Source organism: Papilio machaon, chromosome 10 (genome assembly GCF_912999745.1).
Source record: "Papilio machaon chromosome 10, ilPapMach1.1, whole genome shotgun sequence".
Taxonomy (NCBI): domain Eukaryota; kingdom Metazoa; phylum Arthropoda; class Insecta; order Lepidoptera; family Papilionidae; genus Papilio; species Papilio machaon.
In genome coordinates, this window is record NC_059995.1 from 7,993,558 (window position 1) to 8,020,425 (window position 26,868).

Consider the following 26,868-nt stretch of genomic DNA (forward strand, 5'->3'; position numbering starts at 1 on the left):
TTCTTCTTTGCATTTGTATATTTTTTACCAGTACCCACCTAATAATATGTGTCGCACACAGCGGACGATGCTCCGTCAGCCAGGTTGACGAGCCGTGAATGTTCAGTCGGTGAAAACGAAGCTTAACAAGCCCGGCGCTCCTGACTTGTGACTTAAACGTGACACCTCATACTGCGCAAAATCCGACACGTCATTCATGAAAGTTACATGCTCATGAATTTACTTTAGCCTACAGCATGATTGAGAATAAGAAAAATATATTTTATCCATAAAGAGGAAATATTTGTTTATTTGCATTGAATATGCTCTGAAAATACTAAACCGATTTGAAAAATTATTTCACTGTTAGAAGGCAACAATACCCCCGGGTGACATAGGTCATATATATTGCTATAACATTTTTAATTCCGCGCGGACGAAGTCGCTGACAATTGCTAATTTATTATAGACTTACACTAACAGCCTTACTACCACGATGACTGTAAGTTATTGCACTATTTTTTTTATTATTATAACTCAATCTAAAGAGTCATGTTTGTGTGCAACTGCAACAAACATAGGCATAGCTAACCTAAACGTTCAAGTGACGGTTTGCTCGCTTGGGCAATTCGCCCGGCTTGCCTCGTTACGTGGTGGATTGCGTAACAACTCGTGTCGAAACTGAGACATGAAAGGGTGTTGCCGTGTCTTGTACGCTTCTGTGCTCCCCTGGCTATTGCTTAAGGACTGACCAGAAGTAAGCGTTGCAAATTCCATAACATTAATTTTCGCTTATAGTCAGAGGTCAGAAAGTTTTCATCGTGATTCTAGCATTTATAAAGAGATGATTTCTTATACAAATTATTCAATAAGGGAGGCCACTCAACGATTCTGCGTGCAGAAGTAACACATTTTCTAATTTAAAGAATATTTTCTTTTCTTATGTTTTAAATTTGAACATCCTGTTTATACTTTAATTACTAGTTATATCGAAATTTAGTTTTCATCAATTAAGTTTATCGTTGTCTTAATTAATAAATAATGATATTCTTAAAGTGTAACATTTATTTATCTGCATAATTTAAGTTTTCACAGCTTTCAAATATTCTTTACGGTTAAATAGTTTTAAAATTTATCCTAAATAGTGTAACATTGACCTTTTTGCACTAAATATACGATAACATACAATTCATAAACAAAGGTAACACTCAATATTCAATTAGCATTGCTTAAGGTTTAAATACAAGGCCTATTTGCCCTCTAAATATTCGTGAAGTTTTCTATTTTAAAGGTCACATCACACTATTGACCTGTTTGTTTGATAAACCTATAGACCAATAAACATATGTGACCCGGTGGTATTGAAACTAAACTGTTATAGCTCAGTAGCGCCCCCCGGACAAGGATATTATAGCAGTCGGAAAATATGTAAACTAACAATGTCATCTTGACAGCGTCATGTTGACCAATGAGGGAGCTGCAGCTGCACGGTTTAATGTTGCCATTTTCATAATTACGAAATTCCATAAAAATATCAGGCATAATGTTATGACATGAAGGTTAATTTGCTAATGCTTTTGGATGTATCAATTTAAATAGTAAGGAATTACTACGAGAAGTCAGGTCATAAGTTGCAAATCAGTTGCTTGCAGTTGCAACAAGGACGACTTTCGGAAGATGTTAGAAAACTTATGCTTACTAGTTACCCTTAAAACTTGTAGGTGCCCAATATCAAAAAACAGCAATAAGATTCTTGTGAGACTATACCTATTTTGTGTGTGTCATTTTCTGTGTCGAAGTAGGTTTTTAACAGCTTTCTCACCGGGTCATATAAGTTTGTCGCACTTTATCAATATACAAATTTGTCTTCGTATTTATCTAAATGGGCTTCGAAGATATCAACTCATTAGAAAACAAGTTAGTGAACGGTTCCTTACGATGTACAGTTATTCATCTAGAAACTAATCAAAAATAAAGGTTATGTTTTTACAAAAATCTATATATGCTAATGTTGTACTGTAGAAAGCTGTAGTATGTTCGCTTAAATGTTATTACAAATAAATATTTCTACATTAATCTACATTTCATATAACTTTATGATATTACGAATATTTTATTGCATTGCAACCAAAAATTAACGTAACATTTTTAATTTAAATTATCTTTTAGATTAGTTAACGCAACGCAACTTGTGTACGCAAAATTATGTATTTAGATACATAATGGACTAGATATAACTACATAAAACCCAACCCGTACAAATTAACTTCTCGTGTCTTAAAAGAGTGCAATAAAAGAAAACACCAAAAAAACGACGAAAACGAGCATTCACTTTAAAATTTTAGCAATATCAGGCCGCTTGCCTCTTTGCTACCTTATAATATAAAAAGAAAAAATAAATAAATCTGTTGAGTGCATGAGTCCAGTAAGAAAGATATCACCGTTATAGTGTCGGGAACGATTGCATTTAAGTGATCGTAATGTTAGGATAACGCGCTGGTTAACGGTAAGCCCCACGATAAAATACTTAGTCTGTGGTTAACAAAGATAACTTACACAAAAATGAACTCTGTCCCAATAAGATAGAGTTCATTTTACTGTGGAGGTATTGTTTTAAACGTTGCGACAGTGCTTGTAAGATGTTCTGATTGCGCTGTTCCTAAGGTGTTGGATAATTAGTAATTAAGGGAAGTACTTATCCCGTTATCTTAGGTTAAAGTACCAAGATGTTATGATCCAGTTCTTGAATTTGATTCGGACTAGACAGGTAATTGTTTGCTTTGGATTATGGATATTTAGAAAGTTATACAAAATAAAACTTTATAATAATGGCATAAAGATAACTGTTGTATAATTTTATCAGTTGAATATATTTTTAACTGACTTTACATTGATTGTTAATAATTACGAAATATTTCAAAACTTTGCTCCATAACATTACCAGATGATCAGGTTATAAGCGTTGGGATAAAAATGATCGCAAAATAGCAGTGCACTTTTTCATCTCAACGAAACATAACCGAAGTTTACAAAACACTAATAAAAAATATACTATCTTTTTTTCTGCATTACAATTACATTATGCTTTAATTTATTTTTGTTATGAACACAATTGCTAGCAAAAAGAAATTGAAAACAAACCCCTTATTGTCACAAGTTCAAATATTATAAAAAAAGAACAACTCGGTGTATTGTGTGTTTCAGTTGTTCGTCGCTTTTATACGAGTTTCGCAGTACTAAAGCAATTTGTTTAACTTTAAACCAAGGATATGTTGTCAACATAGCAGTGACGGTTCGTAGAACTTAAGTTGCGTTGAATTCCTGCCAGCCAACTTAATCCAGACGGCTACTTAAAGTGGCCAAGTCGTAGAACTGTTCTTTGTTTATGTTGTTTTGTAAAACAAATAGCTTAGCCCAAATGCTTAACATTTTTTCTAAGAAAAAAATATTCGTCTGATCTGAATTTAAGTTACTAACTTAAATAAAAAACTGTTATATTATTTTTTATGATTAAATTCAGAAGTTTAAAAGATTACTTTGTGTTTTCATGAAATAAAATTTGTGCACACTTCAAGTTATTTCTTTAACTTGGTGATTCGATCCGAAAAAGTTATAAGCACCATTATTTAAATTAACAGATGTGGCTCTGATATTCTGTTGCATATGGAGCAGTAATTAAAATGTAATTAGGTGAAGGTCGCCGTGGGATTTAAAATTCGAACACAAAGAAAAAAATGAAGTTGCATTGATAAATGTAACTTTCAAATACTTCGAGATTTAGAATGCAAGTACACTTTACACGCGTACTTTTTATAATATGACAAACAATAAAGGGACAAAAATAAAGACATTATTGAATTATCAAATTTGTAAAAAACAAACAAACTTTTAAAAAGTAATTACTTGTTTTTCTTACTATACCTAATTCGTGTTATTGCGAAATGGCTTTTACATTCTCAGAATAAGGTGAAAATTCGTACGCATTGTTCCTCCGCTATATGTAGTTGCCGTGTGTACGATTGCGATTTCTAACAGACGTTCGTCCGCCACTTTCTCTTAGTGAAACTAAGTTTTTGTTCATTGTCAGCGGCAGCTCGATGCTTTTAATGTCAGACGCCGGTACCGGATTCTGCATTGGATATTTTGAAATGAGTTCACATTTACTACAAAAAAAAAAAACTGTATCAAACGCGCATTATTCTACTATCAGAATGTGGCGCGCGTTGAAGTTGACGCGTTCATACAAAAGACTTCAACGCGAGCGAAAATAGTTTTTAAAATAAAACTTTAGTTTGTAGTAATTTGTTTATATTGATTGTATAAAATAAAGCTCGTCGTCTTTGCTTATTCTATTTATATATAAATAACTGTCGAAACAAGTTTCTAGAATCCAATTTGCATATAGATTTATTCGGCTAATTTTAATAAATCAAAGTTGGTTTTGTTCGCCAATATTTTTTTTTTAATAATTAATAAACTCCATTATGGTGTTGAATATACATCAATTAAAATCAGCTAGTAACAAAGAAAATATTTTAAAATAATGACACCTAATGTTTAATTCAAATAAATATCCGCATTCACACAAGGACAACCGCGTTTGGTAATAATTTTATAAATTGAATAGAAACTAATAATATTAACATTCCTATTTTTTGTGACATAACATTGAAGAAAAAAATACTGGCATTTCCGCAACAAATTAAATATTTAATCCATATATTTTAATAACTATACATTTTAATTATCGTAAAAAAAATATTTTAATCCGCTAAGCTTACCATTTTCTCCGTTTTCCGCAAAAACGGCTCACTTGTAACTATTTAATCTCCAGTACCACTAAACTCGCACTAGAGTACACAAAGTACAGTCGCGCACAAAAACAAGGGTCGATACGAAAACCACGTCGTTGGAAAAAATAAATCTCACCACGTCATACAAACTATTCGAAAAGTCGATATAATTTTGTCGCTACACAAAAAACATGTCTGTCCTGTCGTCTGTCACGGTGGAGAGACGCTTATGGACTGAATATTCGGCCGAAAGTGCGCCGTTTCGCCCCACGTTACCGATTCAAAAGGTGTGCGTGTGCGACGATCGCTGGACCTAACTGTCTTGATACTTTGACTTGAATTTTAATTGGAATTAAAAACGAAAGTTATAGTGTAAATAGTGAATATTACTTCAGATATATTTAAATGTGTGATGTATGAACATGCTATGACATTCTTTATTTGAATGAAAAAAGGTGGCAATAATAATTTTAAAAAGTATTTTCGAACTGAGAAATCTATGATCCATGATATTTTTTGAATCCTTCTTCTTGGACTGACATTCATAGTTGACTAGAATATCATATTAAGATGCCTTCTAACAATTTACCCCACGTAATAAAATCGACAATTCCAATCTTATAACATGTGAATTAACACAACGCAGAAATCAAGAAGCCCGAATATTGCCATACGCAATAATGCAGAAAGTATTGGCCGCAAAATTTATTTAAAAATATACTACCGTAATTTAATTAAAAGGCATTCTTTTTATAAATATTTTCTTCGCTCCGTTGTAAGGTATTAAATTTCACGTTACCCTAGAACCTTCGTCGAGCTAATAAACGGGTTCGGTGTTTAATCTTGGGAATAATAAAACATCCTGTTTGTTTCGCCAAAAAAAGGAGAACTTATTTTTTAATTAATTCAGTCGTTAACTTTGTTTTTAGAACAGGTATTTTTTTCTTGGAATAAATTAAGGTTTCATTTTCACAAATTAAGATTAACAAATGGAAAAAATTATCAAAAACGTCTTTGCCATAAAATCTTACTAAAATGATAAATGCGAAAGTTTGAATTTATGGATGGATATTTGTTAGAAGGTACCACAACGGCTCTACGGATCGCGATGAAATTTAGCATAGATGTAGAGCATTGTCTGGAATACATAGACTCACTAACGCAGTAGCGGATGTAGGCTACAAACTAAAATTAAACCTTAACTCCAATTTCGCTCTGAAACTCAAATTTCCAGTCGAAACTTCCCTACTGGAACTGATGCTCGGAGCTCCATTAGACAGGACTGTGAAACATTACAGCAAATATGAACAACATTCCTTCCACATTACATACATAACGTGATGTCTTCTTATATATTCTCGATGTAAAATATCAAGATCATGCGATCAAGCAATTCGTATAATCTTTTCTCAAAGTGTTAACATTTTTACGCACGTTTCCTTTCACCCTATACGAATGTCACCGTATGTGTGAGCAGTGCGGACGTATATTTCTTATTTATCTCTCAACTAATCGTTTCCTTGTTGTAATATTACTTTAAGGGTCTTTTTCTCTGCAAACCAGATATAATTTTCATTGGGATAGATGTTTCTATATGACTATAAAATATAATCTCGGATAAATTCAAAACGAAATATATTTAATATCAGTAATGGAAGATAAAAAACACACTTCGCGACACAAGGATAAAAATATCCGCAACCGACGAGTATGTAAATGTATAGGGTGTTTCGATCGATCAAACCCATAGAATGAATGGGAAAAAATCCCTTTGGACAATTAGGTTTCAATGTTACTTCGCATGGGAGCTAGAGGACTAGAGTTTGCAAATTATTTTACAGTAAATCAAAGAATCTATGGAAGTCCATTGTTCACTTCATTCCCGGACACCCTGTATAATGTCATTTAACGGTAACTTAGCAGTTATTTATCTAATCGGTATCTACATTTAGCAAAATCTACACTAAGGGCCTCTCTTAGTGACCATTAAAAGACTCTGAATATGATAACGTATGTCTTTCTATCGAGCAGTTATAAAAGTTTCACCTCACTAATAATGTTCTATTCGTCGTGTATTTACTATCGTAATTCCCAAGCTAAAGTGAACTAAATACATAATTCATACGTCAGTTATGTCAGGAATGTTTCGCGCCATTTTCGGCGGCCATATTGTAAGTACCTGTCAGTTTGTGTCGGAAGCAATTCCACTTTCACTTTTCAACGACTGCCGTATGATTGAATATTTCGCAAGTTCACCTTATAAGTTACAATAAACACTAATTAAATGTTAAAGGAAACTTAACAGGACTGTGAGTGGTCAGGGTTTTATTTTGATCACTATGTTTTTTTATTAAAGACAGATTTTCTAATCGACAAATATAAAATTAATCAATCGATCTTTCGAAAAGATTGACTCTTTATATAGTAGAGTTATAAAAAAATTGTTCTGTGCAATAATTCTCGTTAAGTCGTGATTTATTAGGTCAATATTTTATGTATCTACACAAACAAAATTTTTTCGGAAAACTTATTGAAAAATCTCTCCCGAAATATCTAAATTGGAAAAATAAATATTTGAACCACGTGGAAATTTTGAAGAAAACAAAAATTGTGTATAATTTTAATACTTTGAGACTTACAAGTGTTGATATTTTCGAATGTAGGTACAGAAACAACTCATTACATAATTGTCATTTATATTTCATAATTCAAATTAAAGCAGGTGTTGTTTTTTGTCAATTTTAATCCAGTGCAAGTTATTTAACCTTTTAACTCGCGAAAGTGCATTCATTAACTTGTTTTTGTTGTAAAAAAAATATGTTTCGAAAATGTGTTAGTTGTCCTGCATTAATATATTTCAATTGACTTGACATTATCATAGTATAAAACAAATTTATGAATACAAATTTTATTACAACATACATTCACATTTGACCTGATGCGTTATTTATTCACTAGAAATTCATAATAGTAATTTTTCTCTTGCTAACATACAAAAACCTGTGTCACCAATGGCACATAGAAAGTGCAGAATCTTAATTTTTTTATCATTTATTTGCAGGAATTGGATGAATTTCATTAAAGGTTGTATGACTAAGAAGGGAGTGACGACTGTAAAGACGAAAGATAGATTGACCTATGAGACAGATGCGCCGATAATATAGAGTATAAAAAGTATAGAGAGATCATAGTTGTAGTAACTTTTTATTATGATACTGAAGAATAAATACTAACCCAAATTATAATCATAAATGAACCATACAGGGTGTTAAAAATAAGGAAGCTTCTCTTCACAAAAGTATCACCTCCAATAAAGTTAATATCTATATATATAAAAGAAAGTTGTGTTAGTTACACCATTTATAACTCAAGAACGGCTGAATCGATTTGACTGAAAATTGGTGGGCAGGTAGTTTAGAACCAGGAAACGGACATAGGATAATTTTTACCCCGTTTTTTATTTTTTTACCGCGCGGACGGAGTCGCGAGTAAAAGCTAGTCTTAACATAAAGTACCGTAATCTGATTAGATTTATCTATACAATTATAACTGCAAACGAGACATACCTTTACTTAAGCTATTCGATATGCAATACGACCAGTAAACTTAGAGCTCCGATCTTAATAACAATCGTCTACGATGAGGTAAACTTCGTTCATCGAAATGGTAGGGGGAGTTCAAGTTATATTTGCGTGTAAGGACTACTTTCACCATTCTCGGTTCATTTTGCAATTGACCTTAATACAACGGTGCTGTTGCAAACGGTGCATTGAAACAATTATTTTATATATAAATACTTTTTATGTACAAATGTAATAAGATTTCATCGATGCATCTTTACATAACGAACTGTTTTCAGTTACATATACAATGTTTTCAGTTGTAAAATTTAAATTTTAACTTAACAAGATAAAATAAATATGAGTAAAAAATCGCAAAACCTTGTCTGTGTTTTTATATTACAACACAAACGATGCACAGAAGCATAAATGAAAAGATATTTTTTATATTATAAGGCAGCAAACGAGCAAGCGGTCACCCGAATTCGTCGAAATGGATAAGCGAGTGTTGCCCATAGACATCCGCTAATGCATTACCTACCTTTAATCGACGGAGGATTCCCACACGAAGGGAATATACGAGTATTCCCTTCCTATGTGTACTTTCTCATCGTTCCCATACACGAAAATGGTGGGAAGAGCACCATGCACACTCATCAAACGAAACTTCACGTCTTAGTTCTGAATAAAATATTTTTTTTATAAAACATATATAAAGTAATATAGACAAGGTCACAGAAATTGAGTATAACACTCATTCAACTTCCCCACCTGACTGTATATTGTTTTCAATAACTGATTGTAAATGTAATGTTGGTAGTTCTTTTAGTCACAGCCCTGCGTATGCCATAAATTTATACTATATTCAATAACAATTCCTTGGTCTCGTAACTTCAATTTTTAGCCGACTTCAAAAAGAAGGAGGTTATCAATTCGACTGTCTTTTTTTACTTTTATGCTAATAGTCTCAAGCGCATACCATTCTCATTTTGTAACTCTCAAATAAAAAAGATAACGTACGAATAAAACTTTACAAAACATATTTCAAAATGAAAGTTGTAAAAGAATAGGTTTACGACTTGATGATGATCACATATTTGCATTTTGCGTAATTAATTTAAAATTATTCTATACTAAAAGTCGCCCGAAACTCAGTCTTTAAAACAACTTAATTAGTAACCTATGTTTTCTTCCAGACTATTTTGTACATCAATACCAAATTTCATCCAGACTCATCAAGCCGTTCTGGAGTTACATTCTATCAAAAAATCAATCCAAACGTAAAAGTTTTAGATTGTAACATATAAATAAATTAACTCATGTAATAGGTAATTAAAGAAAGACCTAATCTAAACATAAAGAATACTTAAATCTTTATTATTAAATGTAAGTTTCAGTTATAGTTATCGTTGTTATAATTACTTTAGTAAATAACTTAAAACTCATATAGCCATCATTAACACAGACGCTTTTCTGACGCGCGTTAAAAAAGGGTTCTAATAAATCAAAACGCATTTCCAAATCTGTTCATACTGTAACTTTTAAAACGCGACGCTTTATCGCACAGTGTTGCATTTTAATCGCTATGCAAACGGAACAAGAGTGATTTTAAAACGTTCGTAGCTCGAGAGCCGTCAACGCAGAGTTTTAACGCAGCGTTAAAAAAGTGCCCGTTGGAATGAGCGCTTAAACTTTGCAGAAAAAGTGTTAACTCCATTTAGGTGGCAGCAAACTCGTTAACTACATTTAAATTGTTCGGGAAGTGTATATAAAGAAAGACATTAGAAAATTAATAAAGGACACATATTGATAGCTTGTTGTATAAATGAGAAGTTGATATAGCGGATGTCCGTGTATTTAAATTAATTACATTGGCATATTTTATAGAAGGCAATGTTCAACATTTAACTATTAACTTCAACATATACAGTCGACGTAATTTGGTTGTATACTGCTTCATTCTACTGGTAAAAAGAGAAAGATTTGAGGAAACAATTTGATAGAATGTAACTGGTAGGTGCTTGCTTATATATAACCGTAGAATTTCACTGCCTCGTACTTGAATTAATACATAATGTAATCCATAATTTAATTGTGTCAAAAGGAAAAAAGAGAAAGCAATAATGTTTACGTCAGGATAATAGAATTCTACGGCTCACTTAAACCAATCCAATTGAACAATTAAAAAACATTTACTAATATTCCCTCAAACAAGAACATTTCATTCTAGTTTTATTAAATCAATGTAGTATTACACATATCCGTTTACTAAACATATGTCTTATGCAAGAAACTATGATAATATATCATAGAAATCGCATGTAACATGTCGCAAGAGTAGACATTCGTAGGCGGATATATGTCGACATTTAGTACGGACAGGAAGTCAAACGGACCGGTTAGCCGTGAAAGGTTCTGAGTCTGTGTCGGGTAAAAAAAAAGTAACAACTTATTAAGGGGCGTTCGGTTGTATTAGGCATTAGATATTGAATGTATATATGAACTTAATAGATTGTACTATTTTACACTTCAATATAATGCAAAACAAGTATACATAATAAACTAGCTTTTACCCGCGACTCCGTCCGCGCGGAATAAAAAAATAGAAAACGGGGTAAAAATTATCCTATGTCCGTTTCCTGGTTCTAAGCTACCTGCCCACCAATTTTCAGTCAAATCGATTCAGCCGTTCTTGAGTTATAAATAGTGTAACTAACACGACTTTCTTTTATATATATAAGACTAGCTTTTACCCGCGACTCCGTCCGCGCGGAATAAAAAATAGTAAACGGGGTAAAAATTATCCTATGTCCGTTTCCTGGTTCTAAGCTACCTGACCACCAATTTTCAGTCAAATCGATTCAGCCGTTCTTGAGTTATAAATAGTGTAACTAACACGACTTTCTTTTATATATATAAGACTAGCTTTTACCCGCGACTCCGTCCGCGCGGAATAAAAAATAGAAAACGGGGTAAAAATTATCCTATGTCCGTTTCCTGGTTCTAAGCTACCTGCCCACCAATTTTCAGTCAAATCGATTCAGCCCTTCTTGAGTTATAAATAGTGTAACTAACACGACTTTCTTTTATATATATAGATGACAAAGTTTACGCTTTTTGTTCAGTATTAACTGAATAATCTAAAGCAGTGAAATAAAATTAAGTTTTCCAAAGTTGTAGAAGAGCATCAACAAGACACCAAAACCTGTAAGCTTTTGAAAGGTTCAAGAAAATATAGATCATTAAAAGTTTGGGAGTCTGTGATCTACAGGGAGAATTCCCGAATTGTTTTCAGTCGTAGCATATCATCTCCAGCATCTTGCAACGTGTTGTTAGTCCACGAGCAAGGGTCAGATCTCTATAAAAATGACTGTAAATTATAAGTTAAATTACATTAACATGATTTATACATTTGAGTTTTCACTTATATTTTTACTATTTCCCTTTATATAATTATATCTGTATAAATAATAAGCAGGTTATGATATAAATTGAATACATTTTTATTTCATAAGGTGGCAAACTAGCAAACGGTCACCTGAATACGCCAGAATAGCGAAGCGACCGTTGCCAATAGACATACGCAATTGCAGATGCGTTGCCGACCTTTAATCGACAGAGGGAACGCATAGGAAAAGGATATATGCTCTTTCTGTGCGTTCATCTCCTCCTGACAAATCCACTTCCCCTTCCCATCCTCTTTTTATAAGGATGGGAAGTGGAAGTGAACCAAAGTTAGGCCTCCGGCACACACACTACTTACACAATGTAGCGTTTGTTATGATTTATTTTTGTCTTTCACTTCTCCGTGTGATCACAGAGACAGGATCTATTACTAACTATAATATTTAACAATTCACAATTATAATTATATACAATTATCATTTACCTTAGTTATTAATTTCCCAATCTAACAATCGAACAAACGTAGCGTTGCTCAAAACAAAGACTGCAAACTGCGATTTGAGAACGACAAGGTTTTTTTGTGTGAACGGCCTCGGCTGCCAGTCTCAATAGGTTTCAATATTGTTTTAGACTGTCAAGTCCAATGTTCAATACAAATGACATTTAATATAATATAATAACAACGGAAACTATAACGTTTGACCTAAATCGATATTAAAATACGAATTTACGTGAAAACCGTCAAAATAAAAACCTTGTTTATATGTCTGCATTTAGTTCTAAAATGTTGTTTCTCAGATTTAGTATTGAATAGCACAAAAATTAAATATAAGCCTCAGAATGAAGCTTAATAATGGACTAAATAAAAATGCATCGGACTTGATAATGCATTCATAAACAGGTGTTACAGCAAAAAAAACTGCGAGGCTGAGTGTGACGTCATCAGCGTGACATTTATGAATCTGTACGAGCTCATTTAGGTTATGTGTTGTTCTATTTTTAAAGAAGTTAGTAGTTAGTCCTTTATATCAGGAATCTATTCGCCTTCATATTTGTAAGAACAATTGTTCTATATTTTAGTTTATAGCTGACATATTCCGGTGAAAATAAAAGCTTATTTGATATTATTGATTCTATTAATTGCAGTCAAATAAACGAATCATTATAAATAATAAACATAGAATGCGAAAATATTATCGGAACTACGCGTACGAAATAATTTGTTGCAGCAGCGCCTGAATTTTTAAAATAGCAAAAGATATAAAAAACAAAATATGAATTGTCAAAACGCATTCGAATATACATCAACGAATAAAACATAAAAATTATTATAATTGCAACACATAACAACACACAATAACAACATAACTAAACACATCGTTATTTTTTCGCCTTTACCGAGCAAGTAACAATGTAGTCCGGAAATTCTGAACAACTTTGTTATTTCTTTTACTTTCTGAAACAAATACGAAAATTTCCTCAACTCAAGTTTCAGATCAAAGCGCTTTGACGTGAATACGTTTAAAACGGTACATTCTATTTGACATAGTTACATAAAACATTCTCTTTATCTAAATATTAAGTTTTTCATATGTTTAATCATTTGATCGGTGATCTACTTATAGTAGCAGTTGCCCGCTACTTCGTCCCCGCGGCATTAAAAAAATCTATTTATGTACATATCCCTTATGTTACCCGGTGTAACCTTCCTAACAGTGAAAGAATGTTTCAAATCGGTTCAGGACTTTCGGAACCTGTACAAAGCAAACAAACAAGCACACCTTTTCCTTTCTTTTCCTTTTATAATATTACTATAGACAGAAAGGAATATTGCTATACGAAAAAAACAAGGCGCAAATACTTTTATTTGCAAAAAAGAACTTAAAAAAGCTGGATAATATTATTGTATTCATATAAAGTGCAATCAAGTCTCGTAAGAAAAATAATCTTTTGTTTGTAACAAAAATACGTATACTCTTTCGGTTTCAAGAAAACTTTCGCAATTACCCACACCGTTAGATTTATGCCGCCACTCAAACGCCACGAGAAGTTATTTATTCACCTCAATAGACCTCACAGAATATCTTTTCACTTTATTCCATCTTTTATGTTACATAAAGCGTCGAAATGACAATATACATTCAGATAGGGTTTTCTTTATTGGTAAGGGATAAATTATAACTCGTGCAAATATGGGTGTATGTGTAGATACTTCTGGAAGCATATTGTGTGATTTGATCATCGTGTAAATATTATAATGATGTCTTGATAAACCAATGTAGTCTTGATAGAATATTTAATGCCATAAGAGGCACCAATAATAAATCCATTAAATTTTGTGACAACTATTTACTTTGTTCAGATTTGTCTATACTAATAAAATATTTAAATAATGAAAACTCTAAAACATTACCGTCTTTTCAGTCGGGTAAATAAATAAATAAGTGACTACTTGATTGTTGAAAACACGAGCAATATTACTATGTCGAAAACGAGGCGAAACATTAGCAGGCTCATCAAAATGCAGTCAACGTTAGGGGGCGTGACGCGACGGGGGTGTAACGCTGCTTTATTAACTTCACGTTTCTAATTTACAATGCTTCAAACTTTTTAAATTATCACAAAGAAAAATTGGGAAAGAAAACTCATTCAGAAAATGAGATGTATTCTGGCATTCAGTGTGCGTAGCGCACTCCAACAAAATGCAATGAAGAAAAATTCAAAAGTTGTGATATCTTTTAGGATCTTTTATACCATTCTATTAAGGCTATTTTAAAACATTAAATATCGCTTTTATTTAAATGTAGCAATTGCCAGCAAATACTAATATGCTTTAATGTTACATATTACAAATTAATGTTTAATTAACGTTCAACTTTGCGACACTTCAGACAGTAATGAGAATATCTTACCTAACGAAACCATTCCAAATGTTCTGATGTTTTTCATTTAAATACTACACTCATTATTTTCAACGACATTTGAAACATCAGACAGCTTTAATAAGTCTTTAAGACGATCTTATGAATGAAATATCACATAAGGTTAATAATAAAAAAGCGAAATAAACATGAATAATGTAATTTGAATAAAGAAATCAACATTTTTTTCTTATCGGAACATAAAATATTCTTCTAATTTTCTCTTATTCATAGAAACTTCTATTTTGTTTTCGATTCATGCTTCCTGCGTGTGAGAGAGGCATTTTTGTTCGATTCAACCGTGGTCAGAGTAAGATCCCTAGCCTCTAACGCTTCACTTAAACCCTGGGTCCATTGTGAATCTAGATAGGTTAAAAATAGGTTCATTTGAGGCAGTAAAAACACTAAGATCGGCTAACGTGTTATTATTTCAATTCGATATCAATAAGCTCGTAAAAGAAAATTTAACAGTGGTAGACGCCAGCAACATCTGTTGCAAAAATGGGCCAGCTCGACCGGTGAAATACCACGGCCCCACTGAGCACAGGCGTCTAGTGGAAACAATTCCGCGTTTCCCTTAGTACCCTTTTCTTATAAGGAAAGGATGGGAAGGGGAAGTCGATTTGACGGAGGATTGGACGCATAGATAGAGGAAATGTTACCTTTTTATGAAAGGTAGTCATCCGCAATTGCGGATGACTATGAGAATGTATGAGGCCACTCGATCATTTGCCACTTTTATCATTTAAAAAAATGCTTGAGTTACCACATGTAGATAAAAATGTGGATTTTTAATATACCTATATTCTATGATATTTATTTATAGAAAGTGATACTTGCAAAGCTGTTTCGGCAGTGGATATAGTTTAAAGTGATACTAACCAACAAAAAGTTTTTCAAGTATATCGCATCGCGTCTTCTGCACTTCTAATATATTGGCCTCGTAATAAGCTTGGAGTTGATTCATGCGCTCTATCGCAGCCACCATCTGCGCGTCGCGGGCCCGTCTCGATGCTTCTGTCATTTCTGGTGTTATAACAATACTAAAAAATACAATTTAAATGTATATATACTACTAAACACCAATTTATATTTAACATTTATTTTAAAAATCAATACATTAAAAGTAGACAAAAATAATATACTCTTAATAAAAATTGCTAAAAAAACACGAAATTCCTTCGCCGTAATCCTTTGTATTAATCATACTATTTGTCACTCGCGATTCCGTCCGCGCGGAAATAAAAAAAACATAACAAGTAGCCTATGTGTTCTTCCAAACTATGGCCTACATCTGTGCTAAATTTCAGCGAGATCGCGGTTGAGCGGTTCTTGAGATACCTTCATACAAACATCCATCCATCCAAACATTCGTATTTATAATATTAGTAAGATTTCTCCATTTTTTTCAAAGATAGTTTTGACTATACGTTACTATTTCTATAGTAGAAATCTACAATTCAATTATTATATTCCGTAGTTATATCGGTTCACCTAAAACTCTTGACATGTCTTAGCTACAAAAAAAATTGACTTATATAAATTTTCTTTAGCGTAAGATTTGAGAATTTTCATTATTAACCTTTCTTCTTCAGTTTGTTCTCTCGTACATAGAGGTATAAAATCTAGAGGCTTGAATTTGTCTTTCAATACATCTGGCATGGTCAGATATTTAGCTCCATCCTTAACCTCTAACGATTTACTTGAAGTTTTATGCTCATCCTTTTTAAGTCCTACACGTACAGCTGAAACTTTAATGATGGAATCTTAATACCTCTTCGTATGAAACGTACAAAAAATATTAGACAAATCATTATTAATATGTCCAAATTGTCTTTCTTAAGTGTCTTTACTGTTACGAACTCTGGATTTCTTATTATCAACACAAATTAACTTTGTAAGTGAAAAGAAATGAATTTGCTAATCCGTGTTGATAGTTAACTGTTTTTTTTTTAAGATTAATAGGTTTTTTATAGTGTGTGATTGCAAAAGTTTTTGAGGAATTAGTGGGATTGTGTACATCAAAACAATACCAGGAGAACTAGAAGCTGGGGTTGGAAGTTGTCGACTTGATGAAGCATCTGGAAATAAATGAATAATATTGGAATTATATCAGTTTATTATCTATTCCTGATGTAGATGTAAATATCTTACCCTGGCTTTCGTCAGTGAAGACAAAATCAGACATCTGAAAAACGGATTACCATTATTCCTACTTGAACATACCAACAAAATTATTTTTTTTTAGATACATTTTGAAACATCGTATGGTGGCAAACGAGCAAGCGGCCACCTGAACTCCCAGAAACAGCGACCGCTGTCAATAGACATCCGCAGATGCCTTACCTATCTTCAATCGATTGAGGGGACGCAAAGAAAAAGAATATACTATGCTTCCGCCTTATTATAAACTTAGGCCTCCGGTATGCAAACTCATCATAGTCATGGTAGAACCCATTCGTGCAACTGATTGTCGTTATTGCTGGCGTCTAACACTCTTAATATACAAATAATAACCTCGTTGAACTTCCCTTCAACAATTTCAGTAACAGGTGGTGTTGGCAAATCAAGGTATTCCTCTCGAAATTCTTTTCTAAAACGAATTTAATAATCATTCATACAACGGTACATAATGTTTCTAATTATAGACAAACAAAACTTTCTGTTTGCAGTTCCAATTACAAGCCAATTTCCATCATAGACTACTTCAACTAAAGAAGATTTTACATTACTTCTAGCTTACCTAATCTTTGCACCTCTCAAGTTCCTACCAGGGTCTTTGGCATCCCAGGACCTCGCTATAGCAATAAACTCTAGTTCTCTAGAATCGTCACGACATGCCGTCGCCCCGGATTCAGCGATCAGCGAGCACTCCATCTCAACGTACGCATCGCCGGGCAGTGGATCGTTCACCCTCGGACTGTCTCGCTTCTCCTTCAGACTTGATTGAAATGATTGCTGCAATTATAATCATGATATAATACTTTACACACATCTTTGAAATGTCTTTATGAACGTGGTATCTTTTGTTCATGTGCGCGTCAGATTCGGATTTAAAAATAGAACATGATTCTGCCTGTGCCAATAAGTGGACTACTTTAGAAGATTCTGAATATAAAAAAAATCTTAGACTATTATTTTCCACTTCACCTTTTCTCTTAATGTTTTTCTGTGTATATCTTTATAACCCGATTGACTTTGAATTTCGATGACCCTTCTCCACTGTGGTATTGTTAGTGGCCATCCTTTTGATGCTCGGACTCTGATAAAAACAGCTGCATCAAAAAACTATAAAACAACTTTGTTGACTTCTGAATGTTCAAACAATGGAGATTGTTTGAACTTTTACATATTGACACTGTTTTTTTAATCTCTTTCTGAACCTAAATCAATAGTTTTGGTTATCTTAATTTCACTCGATTTCATAATTTTTTTACTTAATTCAACAATAAATTGAAAATGCTTACTCTATTATATAAGTATTTATATCCCGTGTTAGACTGGGGTCTCGAATCTAAAATAATATCAATAATTATAATAAAATATAAAAACCACAAAGCAATTACAACATTTAATTTGTAGTCTGGATTCTACATTACGCTATTACCTTGAAAGTTGATCTATGTTTGAGTGACCCGGTTGTAGGTTTACTACCTCTCACACTACGTGTCGTACGCACACTTGAATCGCCAGGAGACTGCAAAAATAATAATAATTTTATAAAATAAAAAATATTATTAATAGCTGAACGGATCTAAATGAAACAAGTTTCCATTCTGGAATACATAGATTATTAACGCATTTTACTTTTAATTCCACACAGCCAAAGCCGCAAGCGACAAATAGTGTATTGTTGTATTTTGTAGTGTAGTGTAATGTAATGTGAGGGTTGTAGTTTTAAACATTTCTGCACTTGTATATTAGAAATATATCTCCAATTAAATTTTCATCATTTTTTTATATTACAAGGTGGCAAACGAACAAGCGGACACAAGAATTCGCCGAAATTGCGAAGCGAAGGTTGCCCATAGACATTCACAATTGCAGATGCGTTGCCTACCCTCAATCAACGAAGGAGGAGACGCACAAAAAGAGAATATTTAACCTTCCTATGCATCTCCTCCTCCATCAAATCCACCTCCCTTTCCCATCCTTTACTTATAAGAAAAGGGGGGAAGGGAAAAAGGATATCTCCGTTTAAAATTTTACAGTTAAAACAACTGAAAAATAGTAGTCTATTGTATTTGTCTTTGTAGTACAGGTTACTACAAAGGCGTATGAAGTATTTGTATTATATAGCAAACAGCTGGCGGGCGCACGCAACTCTGTCCGCGCGTGATTTAAAAAAAAAAACTTAGTAGCCTATGTCTTCTTCCAGACTACGTTATAGCTCTGAGTCTTCCATCAGGATCCGTTGAGCCGTTACGGTGATGACTTCTAACAAACATCTATCTCGCTAAACTTTCACATATAACATTAGTAAGATGATTTTACCGTATTTGTGAGTAAGGTAATTTTATGCGTAGGTCTCTGTTCCCCTTGCAGTCTGATATACGGCCAGTACAACTCTCCTCTGCCAGTGTATCTCGCCACTTCTTGTGTTTGACCGCTACGATTCTTCGTTTTAAGTATAGCTACTATTTCTAGCTGTTGGAAGAAAACATTTATCAAATATTGATTGAATTGTATCATTGTTGAAAAATGTATATATAAAACATGTTGTCCAAATTAAAAAAAAAGACCCAAACTTGTTTAAACTGAACAGTTCAGCTACGGGAACTGTCCTTTATTTAATTAAAGTAAGAGATGTAAAAAGAACTTACATCCGGACTTGTTACTGATGCTCTAAAACAAATCGTTTCTTGTTTGTGTACAGAAATTTGTAGGCCACCTAAAATGTTTCTTTGATTGGGAAGATATATTTCCTCTATATGTACTTTTGTAGCCGAGGGTACAGACTGTTCCTTGCAACCATCGACATCATTATCACATACGTGAAAGATGTTGGCAATGTTGGACATTACATTCAATTGCCAATGGGCCTCGGTGTTGATGTTAAGTGATTGTTTCAGAGATCCATGACCGATTATAGTATACCTACAATTAAAAAAATCGACACATCACCATGCTTAGCTAAATACACCTTTATCTCTTTAGTTATAAAGTTTAAACTTACCCTTTAATATTTGGATTAAAATTATAAGTGAAATGTGTATTATACGCTTGTGGTAGCAGTGTTTTTGTATCGTTATCATAAACTTCTATGATAGAATTAATTTTAATAGTTCCAATTACACTTTGGAGATCGAAATGGATTTTAACAGGACCGTGGCAATAGAACACCACTTGAAAGAAAGGAATCCAGACACATTTTGGAGAAACATGAGCAGAGCCAGTGTGTTGCTTCAAACCAAAAGTCCCGGTCAATGCAGAGGCTACGGAGTATGCGTTTTTTGTACCAGGGAACATAATGAAGAATTCATTCATCAACCCTGATAAAGCTTCCAGATTACCAAACGCATTATCCATTAGCTTAAAAGTAACAAATAATAATTAAGAAAAAATAATATTTATTATCGATAGCAATTTCTTATTATTTTTGTTAAAAAACTATTAAACTTACATATTTCACGATCTCTGGCGTCACAGTTTCGCGAGCATCAATAATTTTCCTTGTCCTAAATCCTCTCCAAAGCGCTTGTATCTTTTTCGCCGCTTCATGCCGCCTTATTTTCATCTCTCTAATGGTTTTTAGATGGCCACACGATAAAGTCTCTTCAGCTGTTTCGCAGATGGTTTGCCTAAATGATTCAGTGCCTATATCTTCAGGTGTCTGAAATTGTTTTAAAAACTTAGGCAATTAAACATAACTTTTTTTTTTCAAAATATAATTTTTTGGTAAAATGTGTCACTTGCACACACTTCCTTCTTATATCCTAAAAGTAAAAGCTTGTTTAAGAATGTTTTAATACCCAATCATATCTTGAAATTATCACTTACAATTTCAGTATATTGAAATCTGTAAAGTACTAATTCCTCAGTTTCCGGCATACAGTCGCACGGGTCGTTGGCCAACCATTGAGTAGTTGATACATAAGGTGTTATGTCCTTGGATAGTCCAAAATCAGGATCCTTCAAATAACGTTGAAGAAATATACAAACTAAACGATATTCGTATGGAGCAAGTTTTTTCTTCAGCGTTGATTGTAACGCCTGACGGAACATCCAATGAAGTAGACGTTTGTCGTAACCAACTTCTTGAATGTTCCAATCCAAGTCAGGTTGGTAGGACCTATGAATTTACAACAAAATAAGTTAACGATTTGGGTTTAAAGTTTGTAAGTTTTTCCGCTAGGTCACCATGTAAATTATCTTATGTCCTCAAAGAAACAGCATACCTGTAAAAGTCCTTATCGAATGTATTCAAAACTGTAGCAGATTTACTTATCCGAACAAAGTTCTGGAAAGCCAAGCCAAGGGCGCTTAGGAACCTTGACGCCCACGGACACTCGCGCACTGCGGCTGCTTGGATAACGTCACGTGTGCCCACACATATTGTAGATTCACTCATTGTCATCACGTGCCATGGAACTCTCGAATGAACCCATAATCTAAGAAGTCACATGCATTTGATTTAAACTATTCAATTCAAAATATCTTAGTAAATTATTTAACTAACCTACAAAAATGTCTCCCCGGCTCAAATGACACTTCCGTTGCATCGTATCCTCGAGTCTGTAAATAGACTTTTGGTTTTGGTAGTTCACAGTCTTCGAACCACTTGAATTTCTCTATAAGCACATAACCAGGTTCTACGTAGCAGTCTATTGGTAGACCTGCATGAAGAAATACTCGGGGATGAAGCATACCGCAAGATACTTTTAGTACATTTTCTTCAGGTCCATCTATCTGAAGATATAGTGGTGATGTTTTAGATGCGGGGATATCAAGCTGTTTGTTTGGAGGCGCCTTCGTAATGCGGATCGGAGGATTGCTGGCTATGGAACTAAGTTGAAACATCGACGGATAGCATAGGATACTTATGTTCTTCAAGACGTTCATTATCTGGAAAGTATATCAAGTCAATAACAGTTCCGTTGCATAAAAGCCATTACTTGCAGTATTTTAGTTGAAAGTGGTCGATTTTTGAACTTGGTACCTTTCGATACTTATCACGTAAGTGGATACGTTCACAATCTAAATGTTTGCAAAATAATTTATTACCATATCAAATTTAACCCATTCGCGTAACTCTTCTTTGAGTTGTGGAGACATCGTATGATTCGTAAATGATCGGGTAACTTCTTTACCAGCCTTCCTGATCTATACACAAGCAATAAAGTATACTACGTTATTTATATCGTTCACAAAGAGTTGTAAAACACTGTAACATAACACGTGACATGTTGTTTTGACATTTAATTTATCGAACGAAGGTTTCCTTACCGCAGGGTTAGTTCGAGCTTGTTCTTCTCGGAAACCAAATGTTATCTGTGCAAGTACAATATTGTTAAAAAAATGCTTAAAAAAGTTAACTATGAAAAAATATTAAATAGGAAAAAAAAGTTTTCAACGCTTTAACCGTATTTTAAAACAAAAAGCATAAAACAATAATTAAAAAAGTATTAGAATGTATAGATCTGAATAACGATTATGTTGAGGAACGCCTAAGGTCCACCTCATTCACTAAACTTTTTCCAACCTCCGAAGAAAAGCGCTAGATGATTCGAAGAATTATTCCCTTTTAACGAGTCTTACCGAATCAGTACTCTGAACATCCAACAAGTGAGGGGCCTGCGATAGTTTCAGTAAGCCATTTAATTTAACAAACTTCGTTCTAGGACAATCATAAGCTTCGTACAAACCGTGATTCCGAGCCCAATCTACCCATCTATAGTGTTTCCATGGAGCAACCTCTGAAATTTTGTAAACTTTTAGTATACAAGATTCACTTTAATCTATGTGATCACACTCTTTAAGGTCAATAACCTCACCTGGCTCTGGCAATGGTTTCTTTATCGGCAAGTCTCTCGCCATAGTCACCAGTAGACTCATCTCAAAAGCTGGTGTTATACCAGGTAAGTAATATGGGGGAAATTCTCTCGTGTCTTTAATGAAAATTGATGTAATTGACCTATGCTGAAAAGCACAGGTGGGCACAGTTAATCGAAATGTTAACTTCGTTAATCGTTAATTCGTTAATTAAAAATTTAACTTCGTTAATCGTTAAAGCGTTAAATTCTCGAAAATTTAACGCAAGTTAAAGTTAATCGTTAACAGTTAACCATACCAAAATTATACATACTACTTTAACACTTATGGTGGTGACACTTGTTTAAAATATTACTTTGATTATTTTAATTATGAAAATTATTTTTCATTACTTTTTATTAATATAAAAATTAATCTTAATTCTATATGACATTAGTATTGGAGACAAGTATGAATGCATTATAGTATATTTCATTACGAGTGCGGAAAGCCTGTCATTGCAAAGTGTTCCGACAAATGTCTACCCGAGCCGAGGCGCAGCCGAAGGTGAGAGTTGACAGTTGGCACAAGTTGTAATGACAGTTCCGCCCATGTACTAAACAACTATTTTTAATACAGTTGCGAAAAAATGAAGCAATTTAATATAATAATAAAAACACAATAAACTCAACTAACTAAAATACAAACAGAGATTTTTTTTTGTTTTCTTCACCCATTCTGGGTAGGCAAGGGGAACTATGCCTAAACAACTTCGTTGTTCTTCGGTAGATTATTTTTATTGATATGAAATGAAAATAAAATTTAATGAGATGAAATAATATGAAACCAACCTACTTCATTGAATCAAATCATTAAATCTGATATTGTAATAAATTAAGAGCTTCTTTTTAGAAATATTTGCATGAATCATAAAAACTTCGTGGTTGGTTTTTTCTTTTTAATAGATATTATTTTGACAGTTGGGAAAGAGAACGCACGAGTTTGGAAAAGCTAAAGAAAAAGCACGAGTAAAAAAGTGTTCTTAATACAGTTGCTTAAAAAGTGACGTATTGCAGGGACGAAGAGCGTTCGGAATGTGGGCTATTACATACTAGATGAGAGAGATAGATAGATACTATAGATTTTATAGACTCGTTATGAAATATACTATTTCGAACCTTCTTTTGATTTTGTCCTGTTGGTCACGTCTTTCCCGGACGCTCTGATGCATCACACTTGCACGCGAACTTCACATATATCAATTATCAACTCGTTCGTTCACCATTCGAGTCGCCGACAGTCGCCCAACACAGTTGAACTTACGAGTGTGGCGTGGCACGTAATTTTAACAAAATGACAGCACGTCTCCAAGTTACTAATTTAACGATTAACGGACTTTTATTAACGGAAGTTGAGTTTAACGGAAGTTAACAAAAGCGTTAACACTTTTTGAAGTTAACTTAAAAGTTAATCCGTTAAGCAAAATGTTAACTTCGTTAATTAACGATTAACGGATTAACGAGTTAATGCCCAGCTCTGCTGAAAAGGTATAGAAGGTGCTAAAGTACATTTTATGCTCTGAGATTTTGTAATGCGAATGTGTACTCCTATTTTGTTCAATAGCTGTAGATTAAAATTTGACAGTATTTTATCTACCCTAAAAACTGCCGTTTCCTTTACATTGGGCTTCTTTGCTTTAGGCCTGATGGTGCTTGCTAGGGTATCATCGTCGTCATCCCATGAAAAAAGTGGTACTTCTGAAGTAATTAGTTTCCATAGTCGATCAGCATCTAAACACATTATGGCGATTGTAATCATGGTCCAATTGTAAAGAGTGACAGAATCGTAATTTTTTAGCTCTTATAAAATTCCTTTTGAAATTGTAGTGCTTTAATGTTATATTGGTCTGACGTTGATCCTATAGCACAGGCCAAAATGCTGTCAACAAGCCAAAATGTCAGAAAAAATATTAAGCACTTATAACTTAAACGTTGTTACCAATGTTGCCTTTTATTAAAATTCACAATTTAAAGTTACCATCATAGTTGTAAGTCAAATTCAAAGCCCCAGTGAGTGCATGTAGGATGTCAAATTCAGCAAGGACTTGATCTTCAGTGAAAGAAGAATCCACATCTTCCATGCTAGGAGCAGCCAGTTTCAACAGGGCCTGGTAATATAATTAGTTACTTTATTATGATTCTTTTGGAATTTATTTATACTAATTCTCCATTTAAACAGAATTATTTCTATGCCAGTTTAAAAAAAAATCTATTAGATAAACCAAGTCAAAACCAAAAATATGACATAACCTATTTTTTTAATTTCACCTCAACTAACATGTTCTTTACCTTGCATAACAATAGGGGCCACAGGTGAACAGTAGGGTTGGACATAAAGGGAACTGGTGGTTTAGTCTGAGTTGACTGTTTTGCGTTCTGACTGAAGAACGGTGCAAAAGGCAGCAGCGGGCAATCCATCGCATCGACTGGAATCTGGTCGCTCACCCACACGCAGCGCCAAGCACCGATATAGTATAATCTGACGAGGTAGCAGCCTAACAAAATTATAGGAAGTTATAATATTGGGGACTCTCATGTACGCGAAAATTAGCCTTAATGGACTGTTTAAGAGATTGTTATAATGTTATGAAACAATTTATGGATTCGATTTAAGAAAGAAGATAACATTACATATAATTTTTGTTGTTACCGTTTTTTGATAAAGTAGGACGATGTTGCTGTCCACCGCCATATTTCAAGCCTGGCGAGTAAATGTGATAGCGTGCTCGCCAGCCCTCTGGTGGTATGCTAAATACGAAGTTCTCCCATTGATGCTCCACCTGCAGGAACAAGGATCATATTTTCACCAATAACCTCATAGTTAACTGCACGATCACAAAAAATAACTTTCGTTCACCTTGTTATTATTTGGAATCCAGTCATTTGATTATTATCGAAAACCACAATATGGCTTATAATTATCCTAGCACGAGCCTAGATCTTAGGATATTATCCTAGCACGAGCTTAGTACCAATGTTTACAAAAAAAACTCACTGTAAAATCCTCTGCCCTCTCCAGTATGTAACAATAGGATAGGACTTTTCTGCAGAATGAAGACATCTGCAGCACTGGGTAGTAAGCAAACTGAATATCTGATACGGACATCGACCCACCATTGTTGTCCTAAAGAACCAAAATATACCGATATTGAATTTTCGGTTTTGGTAAATGTGAAGGATGACTATGACAAAAAATTTAAGAATTTAATTATTAGTACCGCTAACTTGGTGAAATCCTAATTTAGTCACATTTTTCCGCTATTTTTTCTAAAGCTAACTACATACTGAAAATAGAGCAAAAACCTACTGGCTGCCATTGGAAAATTTGTAAATCATATCAATGAAGATGCTCACATCAAAGATTGTAACTTCTGCCTCCCACAGAGTCTGCGCTAAGTCCTCGGCCCTCACCCAGCCGTGCAAACGTTTCATCACCGATCTTGGGAGTGGTTGGATCTGTGAGTCCACCCACACATGCTCGGTATGAGTCCTGGATACCCCTTTGGCCAGTCGCAAAGTAGATTTATAATCCAGTGGACCCTTAAAACATAAAACAAAACTAAAAAAATTAATGACTAAAAAGTGGTTTAGTGTAGCAGGATTGCTGCCCTTAATGATTCTAGTACACTTAGATCCTGTGACGTATAAAGAAGTTGCGACTACGCTGACATGCAGTACAGAGGCGCCACTGAGCATTAGAGCAGGCGGAGTAGAACTGAACGGACGTGTTACTGAATCAATTATAAAAGTCCTAAATAACTCGTTAATTACGCTCATTTTTGACAAACTTATAAATATACCACCTGCTATAACACCTGGTAACAATCAATGAATAACATGTAGAAAATACATACCAGTCCCCAGGAATCCACCGAAAGTTCGCTATCTCGGAATTCCCTGAAAGGACAATCAGTGTGACCGGAGTTTATATCCAATACACTCTTAGTGGCATCTGTTTTTTTCATTATTTTTCAATATACAACCAATTATAAGGTAATTATAAGGCAATTCAGATTTACTAAGAAAACTAAGCTGTCAATTTCGATTTTATTAAACTTTTCTTCATATTTGAAAAATGAAATTTTCATTACAACTTTGAGGTTTAATATAAATGGTAAATTAAAATAATTTTGTACAAATTACTTATATTTTATATTCTAATTTCATATTAAAGTAAAAG

The 26,868-nt window shown here is 33.7% G+C and overlaps 2 protein-coding genes across 2 annotated transcripts in view; both read right to left on the minus strand.

The window, feature by feature from the left end:
• The window catches only part of LOC106718225 (probable chitinase 10), a 64,435-nt gene extending 59,410 nt beyond the window's left edge, over positions 1-5,025 (minus strand). Inside the window, exon 1 of the mRNA XM_045679566.1 lies at positions 4,761-5,025. Within this exon, the coding sequence (XP_045535522.1) occupies positions 4,761-4,763 (3 nt within the window). The 5' untranslated portion in view covers positions 4,764-5,025. The remainder of the gene's footprint in view (positions 1-4,760) is intronic.
• A 9,873-nt stretch (positions 5,026-14,898) lies between these two features.
• LOC106718045 lies at positions 14,899-26,653 on the minus strand. Its single transcript, XM_045679833.1, has 28 exons — positions 26,543-26,653; positions 26,043-26,228; positions 25,684-25,812; positions 25,339-25,468; positions 24,978-25,183; positions 24,667-24,796; positions 24,286-24,419; positions 22,653-22,797; positions 22,417-22,574; positions 22,091-22,149; positions 21,883-21,976; positions 21,338-21,723; positions 21,057-21,269; positions 20,659-20,950; positions 20,282-20,491; positions 19,835-20,190; positions 19,482-19,755; positions 19,153-19,305; positions 18,266-18,355; positions 18,126-18,172; positions 17,809-17,920; positions 17,402-17,616; positions 17,113-17,251; positions 16,813-16,846; positions 16,692-16,739; positions 16,241-16,391; positions 15,541-15,701; positions 14,899-15,020 (listed from the first exon to the last, which is right to left on the minus strand). Exons 1-28 carry the CDS (start codon positions 26,651-26,653, stop codon positions 14,899-14,901), a joined length of 4,485 nt encoding a protein of 1,494 aa, XP_045535789.1.
• Positions 26,654-26,868: the final 215 nt, after the last annotated feature.